Genomic DNA, 13161 nt, shown 5'->3' with positions numbered 1-13161 from the left:
GTTACAACAACAATAACAAAGCCTTTATCCTAAATATTTAGGGTTTCATTTCATTCTGTCATGGGTCATCTCCTACGTTAAGTTAGTCATAATCATATCTTTCCTACCTGTTTCCAACCAAGTCTTTTTGGGTCTACCTCTGGATCTCTTAGCTCCATTAAGTTACAACAACAATAACAAAGCCTTTATCCTAAATATTTAGGGTTTCATTTCATTCTGTCATGGGTCATCTCCTACGTTAAGTTAGTCATAATCATATCTTTCCTACCTGTTTCCAACCAAGTCTTTTTGGGTCTACCTCTGGATCTCTTAGCTCCATTAACTATAAAATTATCACTTTTCCTAACCAGTGCACTAAGAGGTCTCTGTTGTATTTATCCAAACCATCTTAATTTATTTTCTCTCACTTTGTCCTTAATAGGGGCAATCTCTAATTTATTACGGATGCATTCATTTCTTATTTTATGTTTTAATATATACCCATAACATCAGCGTAACGTTTTTATTTCTACTATACTCATTTTCTACACTTGTTATTTTTTAATTACCTAACACTCGGACCCATAAAGCATAGTTTATCTTATAACTGTCTTATAGAAAATTTCCTTTAATTTTATTGGTATTTTACGATCACGTAAGACTTCCAAGACACTCCTCCATTTTAACTATTCCGATTTGATTTGATGTACAACATTATCTTCTATCGCACTATCATGCCTAATGGTTGATCCTAAATAGCAAAAATGATCACTTTTAGATATTTCTTGACCATCAATATGCACTATATGCTCTTTTCTTTTATTAGTTTTACTAAATCTGCACTTTTCATATTCTATTTTTGTTCTACTAATTCTAAAACTTTTAGATTCAAGAGCTTCTCACCATCTTTCTACTTTAGAAATTATACCTCTTTTAGTTTCATCAAGTAACACTATATCATCTGTAAATAATAAGCACCATGGGCTTTCATTCTAAATATGCTTAGTAAGTTGGTCCATAACTAATGTAAAACAATAAGGGCTTAAGGCTGATCCTTGGTGTAAACTTGTGACAGTAGGAAACAACTTAGTCTCTTATTCATTAGTTCGTACTTTAGTTGTTACTCAATCATACATATATTTAATCACATCAATATATAAACTAGATATATGTTTCTTCTCTAAAACCCACTACATTACCTCTCCAGACACTCTATCATATACTTTTCTAGATTAATAAAAATCGTATATATATCATTTCTCTTCTCTCTACATCTCTCCATCAATCATCTCAAAATATATATAGGTTCCATAGTTGACCTCCCAGGTATAAAACCAAATTGAATTTCAGATAGACTCGTCTCTTTTCTTTGTCTTTACTTAATTTCCCTCTCCCAAGGTTTTATAATATGACTTATGAGTTTTATGCCACGATAAGTTAAACAACTTTGTATATCTTCTTTATTCTTATATATCGGTATCAAAGTATTAGTCCTTCACTCATCAGGCATTCTTTTTATCTCGATAATCTTATTAGATAATTTAGTTAACCATCCTAAACTTATATCTCCAAAACATCTCCAAACTTAAATAGGGATACTGTCCGATGCTACGGCTCTTTCACTTTTTATTTTCTTTAGAGCATCTTTAATTTCACTAATCCTAATTTTTCGACAATAGCTATAGTTCCTATCATTCACTATATGATCAAATTCTCTATTTTGCTCATTTGTTTGATTATCATTAAACAATTGATGAAAGTAACTCCTCCACCTCTCTTTTATTTCCCCGTCGGTCATTAGAACTCTTTAATCTTTGCTTTTAATATAACTAATATTACCCAAATCCTTACTCTTCCTTTCTCTAATCTTAGTAAGCTTATATATATCTTTCTCTCCCTCTGTAGATCCTAATTTCTCATAGAAATTTTCACAAGCCTTGTATTTATTTTCATTAACCGCTCCTTTTGGTTCCTTTTATGCTAACTTATATTTATCTAAGTTTTTCCTACTACTACATGTTTGTCACTCTTTATATAAGGTTTTCTTCTCTCTAATAACTTTTTGCACTCTCATTCCACCACCACCCACCTATTCTTACTATCTAATCTATACCCTTTAAATTCTCCTAGTATTAGCCACCTTCCTAATACAAGAAGCCATGCTATTGCACATAATATTTGTCTTATTATTTATATTCCATATATCCTTTTTTATTATCTTATCCTTAAAATGCATTAAATTTTCTTCTTTTAAATTCCACTATTTAGTTCTCAATCTCTTGTTTATGTTAGTTTTTCTACTCCACTTCTTAATAGATATGTATAATACCATCAACATATGTTGTGTAGTTAAACTCTCTCCTAGTATAATTTTACAATCTTTGCATGTTAACCTATCCGCCCTTCTAGTAAGAAAAAAAGTCTATTTGACTACTATTAAATCCACCTTTAAAGGTTATTAAGTGTTCATCCCTTTTTCTAAAAACGTATTTATTATTATCAAATCATATGATGTTGCAAACTCTAAAATCAATTCTCCTATATCGTTCTTATCTTCATATCTGAAACCTCCATGTATCCTCTCATATTAATTATTATTCTTACCAACATGCCCATTAAGATCCCCTTCTATAAACAATTTCTCTCCTAATGGGATTTCTTGTATCAATTTATCTAAGCTATCCCAAAATTTCCCTTTAGTACTCTCGGGTAAGCTCACTTATGGTGCGTAAGTACTAATAATATTAATAACCGTTACACCTAATATAGTTTTTATTAGTATTATTCTATCTCCAACTCTTTTTATATATATAATGCTTTCTTTTATTATGTTATCTACAAGAACTCCTATTTCGTTCCTATTCTTCTCTTTTCTCGTATACCAAAGTTTGTATGCGGTCCTTCTAATTTCTCTAGATTTTTCACCTATCTATTTAGTTTTTGGTAAATAAATTATACTTATCTTTCTTGTAAGCATGACATCCACTATTTTCATCGTCTTTCCGATAAGTGTACCTATATTCCAAGTATCTAACCTAATTCTATTCTCCTGTAAAAGTCTCCTGTTATTTTCCCTTTTATACAGTTCTAGTCTATGCCTAATACTATTTGGCAACCTATTAGAGGATTGTAGATTCTTAGAACACCCTTGCTTATTTGTTATTATATTAGGGTGACGTCAATGTAACATGTCGCTTCTAGGGAACGCCCTAACAAACCACCATTGCTTACTTAGCATTGCATCGGGGTGGCGTCGATACAAGACATCGCAGTGGGGTCCCCAACGAATATTTTATAGGATTCATTTTTCTTGTGGATCCGATTATGTTTTACCTGACTGTTGGCTATGTAACGCAACCTTTCTTCTTTATCCTGGCTTTGGACAGACAGTACTACCAATAAAATAAAGCACAACACTGCGAAGTTACCATATACATATGTTGCATTGTCAAATTTAACCTTAGCACCATTATGAAAATTTCAACTTTTTTTTCAGGAATTAGGTTTAGAAGTATCATGCACCTGTTGATAACATGATTCTCAAAGAATTCCTTTCTTGTTTCTCACTATTCTTTCAGTCTGCAATGCTTCGATCACTTAAACAGTATTAATCTAGCCTCCCCATCTCATGATCAATTCTTGTCCAAGCTACATCACTTGAGTGATTATAGCAAATGAGGTCAGATATATTTTGAAGGATCAAAATCAACAAATGTCATGAAAGCGTTTCAAGAAGCAAAGTTGGGTATATCTTGAACGATCAAAATCAACATATGTCATGAAAACATTTCAACTTTCAAGGACAGATGAGAAAAATTTACCCTATGGGTAACTTGTGATCTCCCTCACTTTTATTTGGACTTCTCATTTCCATGTTCTGAAACATCCTCTATGAGCAAATTTAATATTGATTAATATGGTCAAAGAAATCAAGTAGGCTCTCCTGATGCTAGTGTACAAGAGGATAGCACTCACTTGGAAATAGGGGGTTTATGTGCTACACTGTTGATACTTCCCTTTGAGATCACTTATCAATCATCCTCCTTTCTCCCAATGTATGATTGTGCTCAGATATTTAGTTTTTTCGCTTGCCAGTTTGATTGCATAGCACATAACATTCAATTGGAGAATCCACACTGTTAACAACATCATCATCAGATAATAAATTCACCTAAGCAGGCATAGAAAAGTGCAGCTGATGACTGTGAGTGAGCACTAGTGGATTGGGTACAAACACAGACATTATTAAGTGGCCAAAGCCCAAGTGCTGAATAATTCATAGAGATGTAAGGTTAGGAACATAAAAGATCTCCCAGACCTTAGAGGAAGGTTATTACATAGGATATGAAGGATGAAGCTGCTTGACATCTTCTCTTTTTTTTGTTTTTATCTTATTTCTTTTGATTTTCTTTTATGTTAAAATTTGGTGGTCGCTAGTAGGCTGATATACTTGTTTAGGTAGCCATTCTGACAACTCAACCATAATCCTTGAAAGATTGAAATTAAATTAAAATGGGAAAAGGGATGAAACATTCTAATTAAAACAAGTCCGAGACGCCTGAAATTTTTTGTTAACTTGAAAGTTGAACTCTGTATATAAACCTAATAGTTTAACTCTAACCTAAATAATAACTATGTATAATTTTCCTTGACTTGCAATTCATTAGTTTATATCAAAAGTTTTTCTGTTGTGAACCATTTCAAACAATGTTTACATTTCTTTAGGACATTTGACTTCCCAAAAGAACAAGTATGAAAATAGCTTTTACATCAACAATCATATGAATGTATTGGTTACACCTCTTTTTGCGTAACTGGGGCAAGATGCCTGAGGAATTTATTAGCTAGAGAAAATAGAAATATAATAACATACTAATTTCACTTTGTTAGAATTAATATAAAACTATAATCTTCCATCCTCACCATAACTTCGGAGTTTTGGTGTAATTGTTAGAGCAACTAAATTTCAGATGGTATCAGAGCAACCCAGGTTTAAATCCCACCGACCACGAATTTTAAGCGGATTTTTTAAAAATTGACACCGCCGCGTGAGTTCAGGTTTCAGCCCATAAAAAATGACGCTCAACCTGTTTAGTTCCTCTAACCATTAGACAAAAACTCCAAAGTTATGGTAAGGATCAAGAATTATAGTTTTATATTAATTCTAACATGCCCCCACAGGTTGAGCGTCCTATTTTATGGGTTAAAATTTGGACTCACGTAGCGGTGTCAATTTTTAGAAAATCCGCATTTAATTTGTGGCCGGTAGGATTTAAACTTGGGTTGCTCTGATACCATTTTAAATTTAGTTCCTCTAACCATTACACAAAAACTCCAAAGTTATGTGATGATCAAAGATTATAATTTTATATTAATTCTAACACACTTTAATGATTGAAGTAGGATCAGATTTGTCCAAACTATGAATAAAAAATCATAAAGGCAAGCATGACGCATGGGTAACGAGAATGGTTACACAAGGTTAGTGGAACTTCCAATTATTTAAGCCATTTAATTCTGTTATTTCTTGACATAAAATTTATTGAATTTAGTTGTTTATTTCCTTTCTTTTTGTCGCATATATGGATTACTCTCCAGAAAAATCAAACATTGCTTCTTCTCTTTGGTTGGTCATTGATCAAAGCTGTTGCATGCGAAGGACTGCTCTTAGTTTCTTTTGTCTGCCTTCATCAAATATTTTGATGTGATTTTACTCAAATGTATGCCAAGGCTGCAGATACTGAGGACTTGGTTCTCAGGAGGATGAAGTACAAAAAGGAAAACGAGGATAATAGGAAATGTACTACAATCTGAAATGAAATGATTAGGTGTCCTTTTGCTTTATCCTTATCTGCTGCCATCTTGCTTCCACTTATGTTAGTGCTCAAGATCTGGAACCATATTGGACGTTATTTCTTAAATTTTGGAATCCGAGGCCGTCATTATTACCCAATCAAGTGCAGCGTTCAAGAGAAAATAAAAAAATTGCGAACTGGCAAAGTAGATGTCACCCTGCAAAAATCTATGATTGACATTTGCTATGAAATGAATTAAATCCTGTCAGGGAAAACACAGAATTCGTAATATACATAGTACAATGAGCAATCTCATTTTGTGGCCATTTTTGTTACACAATTTGCGCATGCTGATCAGTAGATTCTGAAAGATTATTTCTTTTGGTATGGTCTCCTCAAGTTCGACCTCTCTCAACGCGTGAGTTTCATTTGATATTGGTCTCTATCAAGTTACGTGTTCGTGATGCATGAGTTTTCATGTTGCATCATCAAAATTGATCTAGACAGGTTTCTGTTCACATTTGAACCTGATTTTGATTGATTTATTATCATGATGATGTATTTGAAAGGCAATGGGAATGATTGCTTTGTGTTGAGCAATGAGTCGAACTCCAGTTCACCAAGTTTTCTATCACAAAATTATGAGACAGTTACATGGTGAATTCATAATAAGATCTGCATTTGTTCTCCCTCCATCAGTTCAGTCTTTGTGGCCCATCATTTTTTAGAATGTCATGTACAAACAGGAACTTTTATAAATGTTACATGAGAGTTAGTGGTGCACCATTATAGTGCCTAACATTGTGGATAGCAAACCAAATTGTTGGGCACAAGCGCTATCTGATATTGGTATGATAACATGGTTGACACAGACACTCACACCCCTCAGCCTTATTGGACAACTAGAATATGTTTAGACAAGCCAAAGGAGCATACAAATTTTCATCAAGGTTGTTTTTGACTGTATTTGTTCTAATGGGAAAGATCTTCATGAAGCTCTTGAGAGTTAATTCACAAGGTCCGGGAAAAAGTTTGGCAGTAGAAAATAGAGGGAGAGGATTGAGGAGCAGAAATCTGTTACCATATATTAATTGTATATTTTTTCAAATTATGACCAGATTTTCGTTATCAGAATAGTAGATATATCTTACGTGGGATCTCATGTATTTTCTGATAAATAAATAACTTAATCATACTGTTTTAAGACCAATCAATTCTGTCAATTTGAGTCAGCCTACAGTAACACAAATTGATAGGAGATGCAAGCTTTCTCATAAGTTGTATTCCTGTTGTACAGACCAAAAGTATTATCTCAAGATTCCTAACCCCTCCTATTATTTGTTACAGGGGTAATATCACAAGAAGAAGCTTTGTTTCTGAAAAGGAGTACCTCGAAGGACCAATAATTTTACAAAGGGTGTCAACCGAACATCAAACTTCTGGTGCTCTGGTCTTTCCCTCCATTTGTTTACTGCAGTACTTGCTTTCAACACTATAATTTATTCATAAATTTGTTAGCATCAGCAATAACAAAAACCACACCTTTTTTCCTACTTCAAAACTATGAGCCAAATGGATTCTTACATATGCAATATTGTTTTTTTAGTTTTAAAGCATCGTCTAAATGGAATAATATATGAAAACATTTCAGTTGATGCTTGCCCACATAATCTAATCCTTGATCACGCCCATTAAAGAAGAAGATAAAGCAACTCTATCCAAAACTAAGGTTAGGGTATATAATATTAGTAGGATGGTTAAGGAAATGCACGCCTGGTATTATTGAGCTCTAGTCACTATTCTTACAGTAGCTCCACCCACAAAGCCCTTAAAGTACACATTTGAAATCGAAAGCTTTTGTACTAATTCATAGAGCCCTAACTTTCATACTCTTCTTTCAGTTTTCTTTGCATCTTGGTCCTACCCAAGCATATCCATTCTATACTACCAATTTTTCCAAGTGGGAGCTAGCTTAGCCTTTTCTTGCATTTTGTGTTTGGGAGTCATTGCTTTCTACTTCGAATCAGTGGACCAATTGTTCCGGGTGTTCAGTAAAATTGGTCATTAGACTCACGACTCAATGTATCCTTTGTGTCTTATAAACATAGGATCCTTTTTCCTTTGCCTTAGCCGACCTCAAAAAGTTTACTTATCTATCTTGCTTGAGAGCACAACCATCACCTTCGCCGTTTTCTTAGATAGTGGATTCCATTTATCTTGCTAGACTATTCAATATACTCTAGCTAGTTTTTTCTAATCTACTTTAGTTTAAACTTTTTGCTAATTGCTAAGCCTCTAGTTGTTCCCAAAGCAATTGCCATTAAGCTAAAGCGTGTATTGAACGTTGACAGTCATTGCCATTATAAAGGCAACATTTGTAGTTAGGGTGGCAACTGACCGTAAAACAGGCCAAACATGATTTGGTGTTTGAGAAATGCTAGTATCCTGGTGTCATTGTGCCTGTAGTCTAAAATGTGTATTGAATTCCTCCCACAAAAGGTTGAAATTATATACAAGCTATAACTACATGTAGATGAATCAAGGGTAAGAATATCAAAATAACTAAAATACATCTAGCGGGCTATTTGCTTGCTAGGAAATTGGTGGAAACCCATTTGTAGAAACACTTTCTACAAATTGTTTCTTTTTTTCTTGTTTGGTTCACACCTTGAAATCAGAAGGAAGGGCTCACTCTCATTGGATGATGCGACTTATACTTTAGGAAACCCATTTCATGGGTTTTGCTGAGGAAACCATGTATAAAAGCTCATAGAAACAACAACATAAAAATTTGAAAATAGAAAATCATTTGGTGGTCAGTATCATTATCAAAGTGTTTTCCTTACCATATTGTGGTCTACGGGACACAAGACTCCGTGAAGGATTAGACAAGTTATACAGCTAATTACAATTTTACGGCAAGCTTCTTTTATCAGTGTTACTAGACAAGAAAAATGAGAACAGGAGAGGAATTTACTACAGTCCTAAAAGGCCAATTGCCATCCTTCAAATTCTCCTAAATCTGGAAAGGGGTATTGAAGGGAAAACGTGATAAAATTGCTAAAGGGATTTGTATTCAAAATCTTTTCTTTTTGAGTGAAAATTTGTATTTAAAATCTAAACCACAAACAATGCAGTAGCCAAACTGAACAAATTCATGGTTCAAAATGGTCACAACTAGGTGGTGGACCAGCATTGCCCTAGTATACTGAGAAACCCGAAACATTAAAAAAGAACGGGAAAAAAAAACTAAGCTATGAGATAAGGAGCCCAGAGAATCCATTAAGTGGTAATTAAACAACTGGTATGCGTTAGCGTCAGTTAAACTAATGAGTCCATTGCTCTCAAACTCCCATGATCATGTCAGGAAAATATACAGGTCGGTTGAGCTGCAACATGCCAAAAGATAACTAGTGCACTAAAAAGTTCAGAGAAAGAAAAGGACCAGGAGAGTTAAGAGGCAGAGTAGTGGGGGATGAAGGGGACCACTCCATGTTGGACTGCTTCCAATGATCTGAAACAGTTTGAGTCGGCGTCATGGTGGTGGAACTTAGAGGGTGGCCACTTAGCTCCCCCACTCCTCGTGCCAGTTGTCGACACCTCAACTTATCAGAACGAACTATGGGAGTTAATTTGAAGTGAAATATGGCCACTGTAACTAAAAGCTTAATCATATTATGCTCTTACTACTACATGTCAGTAAGATCTTGTGACATTAGAGCAAAAGATCTCACAACTTCACGCACCATTGATCCTTGGCCCTACGAAGCAATGAGTGCGCACCATTTTTTTATGATACAAAAGCTGATTACGAAATCCATGGTGCTTGTTGTGACAGGCTATTCGTGTTCTAAATCATTCTAAATCCAAGAATAAGATCTTACAGACCACTTTTGTCTAATATTCTAGGATGACTTACTGGGTAACGACAAGAATCATCACGTAATAGTTTTCAAAATTTTGCGTTCTTTTCTTTTCTTTTCTTTCTAGCTAGTATAAAGCTTCATGTTCGAACTTCATTAAGTGGGATTTGCTTTACCTAAATATAATCCCTTCTTAGCTTTATTTCTTTGTTGTGGGCCATCCAAATCAATATGCGATCTACGCCATTCATTATGGTTTTGGCTAGACAACTAGAGATAAAAAAGACCACGAATACTCCTAAGCTTTAGTTGATGCGTCAAGTTCCTAAAAAAAAAACCAATGTATCGAGTGGACGCACAAATAAGTATTTTGTTATGTTTATTTTTCGTTGCCAAAGGTAATGTGGATTATTAATTGAATGGCAAGTTGTATTACGTACGAATGCTTATTTGCGTGTGTGCGTACACGTGCCAAACACTATGTTTGTTGATATATACAAGAGTGCCATACATTTAGGAATTAGTTAAACACGTATTTCAGATAGAATATCATCCATTTGTTTTCCTATTTTCAACCATAGATGCCTATGTTGGGAAATGCAACTTCAGTACTTGAGAATTATATAAATATTGCTAATATATGATGCAGATTGTTTAGTTTATTATGTATGCAAGTAATCTTTAACTACCATCAAGTTCCATTGCTGCTTAATGATGGATAATTGAATAGTTTGTCAGTACACAACATGAGAATAAGCTCTTTCAAGAAAAGGCAACAGCTTTACTTTTTTTTTTCTTCTTTTGTTACTGTTATAATATGCCATCCTTTTTCATTCACCCAAAAGGAGTGATTCTACTACTACCACCACCAATGGAAGGCACATGGATTTGGATCTGTAGCCCATGTATAATTGCAATGGTTGCCACTTGAAATGCCTGTTCTCTTTTCCTCTTTGGTGGTGAAAAGTTACAATGTGCTCCTCTTTACCAGGCCTCAGATCAAGTAAAGCCGGCGAATCCTGTAGTGAGATCCCCCCGTTTTACCGTACTGAAGGGCCCCTCAGATGTGGTGGGGCTTCGTGGGGGGAAAAAGAGGAGAAAAAATAAAAGAAAAGAGAGAGAGAGAGAGAGAGAGAGAGAGAGAGAGAGAGAGAGAGAGAGAGAGAGAGAGCATGTAGATGATATTCTTTTTTAGAGAAAGTTACCATGTTGGGTGTTGGAGTTGTATCAATAGGATCAGAGAGAACCCTTTTTCTGTCATAAAAAGAGAGAGAGAGAGAGAGAGAGAGAGAGAGAGAGAGAGAGCATGTAGATGATATTCTTTTTTAGAGAAAGTTACCATGTTGGGTGTTGGAGTTGTATCAATAGGATCAGAGAGAACCCTTTTTCTGTCATAAAAATTTTCAGACTACTACCAACTCTTGACACCCTTTATTGGAAGTTACCATGTTGAGTAGGATCCCTCAACCCAACACCCCAGCCCTACCAAGGGGTTATCATTGAGGTGTATTAGCAACCATCATGATTATAACTTATACTAAACAAAAATAAAAAAATAAAATAAAAAATAAAACAAAATAATCTGAACTAACTAGGGACACACAGACTACCAAACTCTAATAATCACGAAGTCCTTGGCTACACTCCCTGATGATATGCTGTCATACTTATAATAAACTTTGCTACTAAAGTAAGTTAATGTAGGTCTCCCAACTCAATGGTTCTTTTTAATAGAAACGTTATTTAATAAAACAAGAAACTAATTATTGACACATGACTGGTGATTAAAAAAATTTGAAAGCACAATCTTCTGCAGATTTGTTTCAGCTGCGCCATGTTCCTAACCTACTGCATGCTAATCTTGACAGATTATTGAGTGCAACAAGACAAATGCTGAAAGAGGGGAACCTAGCGTGCGGCCGGCGAATCAAACGTGGCGCACCTAAATTAGTGTTAGATCCAACTGGGTCATCAGTAAACTGAAGGATGCAGATATCTAAGTTGTTGAGAAAGAATAATAAGCAGGTATAAATATTCTCTTGTTGGTAGTTTGCAGCGATTGGAATAGTTTTAGTTAGAATCCTCACATGGCTCAATTATAGATGTTATGAGCTTAAAGTCAGAAATATTGACCTAGGCATTATAGGGTTTGGACTGTATTTTGTTTCTTTTAAGTTCTTTTTAATGGAACAGAGTGTTTTTGCATCATTCGGTTTTTCTAAAGCTAAATGGCCTCCTGCGAAAAAAAAAGGTGATATGTTAGGAAATACTAGAGGCCCTACATAAAAGTGAGCCCCTCCAAGTGCTTGCGTACTCATACTTATGCAGTTTATTTTGAAGTACACAACCAAAATCACCAGGACAACCTCTAGAAATCACACATATATTATTATAAAGAAAACATATTACTTCAACTTGCCATCATAGAACAAAATTACTAATTAAGCATGCTCAACACTTCTTAGTGTAAAAGTGAGTGCAAGAACCAAGCAAATTGGTGGGGTTACTGACGCCCCAAAGTCCCTCCTCTCCCCCTTTCCCTTGTATATATAGCCATACATATGTGCATACGTTTCTTAGTAGCCTATCTCTCTAAAGCTCAGTCACAATTTCTGCCACCACTGTCACCACCAGGTACATCATTGTCACCGGGACTGCACCTAAATCATGTCGCCGCACGAACCTGAGAACAGCGTCGCTCACCCAAGTGAGCCAGTGATGAATACAACGGTCGTCGCATACCCAACAAACCATTCAAACCAACGGCAACAAATCCACACCGGTTCAGTCTATCCGGTGACCCTCAAGGTATTGTCAGTTCATAAGCTTAAACTATTAGGTATTTGACTTAATAGGTATTGACTTGTGTATATGCACATATTTCACCTTTGAAATTCTTTGACAGTTTGAGGAAGTCGTGTACAAAGTGAAACTGAACCATGGAGGGGGGTGGCCATGTGGCGGTGGCGGCATGTCAGCCAGCTGTCTGACTGAAAAGACGATACTGAACGGCGTGACCGGGATGGTGGGCCCCGGGGAGATGCTGGCGATGCTGGGCCCCTCTGGCAGCGGCAAGACCACCCTCCTCACACCCTCCTCACAGCCCTTGGCGGCCGCCTGACCAAGAACAAGCTCTCCGGCAAGGTCACCTACAATGGCCTCCCATTCTCCAGCTTGATCAAACGCCGTACCGGATTCGTCGCCCAGGACGATGTCCTCTATGCTCACCTGACCGTCAGCGAGACCCTCATCTTCACTGCCCTCCTACGACTACCCAGGACTCTTTCCAAAACCGAGAAGGTGCAACATGCACAGCACATAATGCAAGAGCTCGGCCTCACTCAGGTGGCTGATAGTATCATTGGAGGTCCCTACCTCCGGGGGATATCGGGTGGGGAGAAGAAGAGGGTGAGCATAGGTCAGGAGATGCTTGTGAACCCTAGCTTGTTGTTGCTGGATGAGCCGACTTCGGGTTTGGACTCGACGAATGCTCAGAGAATCATGACGACGCTCAAGAGGCTGGC

General features: G+C 36.1%; 1 protein-coding gene across 1 annotated transcript in view; it reads left to right on the top strand.

The window, feature by feature from the left end:
* LOC109823038 (ABC transporter G family member 14-like) overlaps positions 203-13161 on the top strand; it is a 15326-nt gene continuing 2367 nt past the window's right edge. Inside the window, 6 exon segments of the mRNA XM_020389359.1 lie at positions 203-5460; positions 7122-7216; positions 11506-11662; positions 12272-12445; positions 12543-12725; positions 12728-13161. The exon segment at positions 12728-13161 is cut by the window's right edge and continues 22 nt beyond it. Of these exon segments, the coding sequence (XP_020244948.1) occupies positions 12305-12445; positions 12543-12725; positions 12728-13161 (758 nt within the window). The 5' untranslated portion in view covers positions 203-5460; positions 7122-7216; positions 11506-11662; positions 12272-12304.

The sequence above is a fragment of the Asparagus officinalis genome, chromosome 8 (genome assembly GCF_001876935.1).
Source record: "Asparagus officinalis chromosome 8, Aspof.V1, whole genome shotgun sequence".
Lineage (NCBI taxonomy): Eukaryota > Viridiplantae > Streptophyta > Magnoliopsida > Asparagales > Asparagaceae > Asparagus > Asparagus officinalis.
Note: the sequence above shows the minus strand (reverse complement) of the source record. Positions and strands in the feature narration are given on the sequence as shown.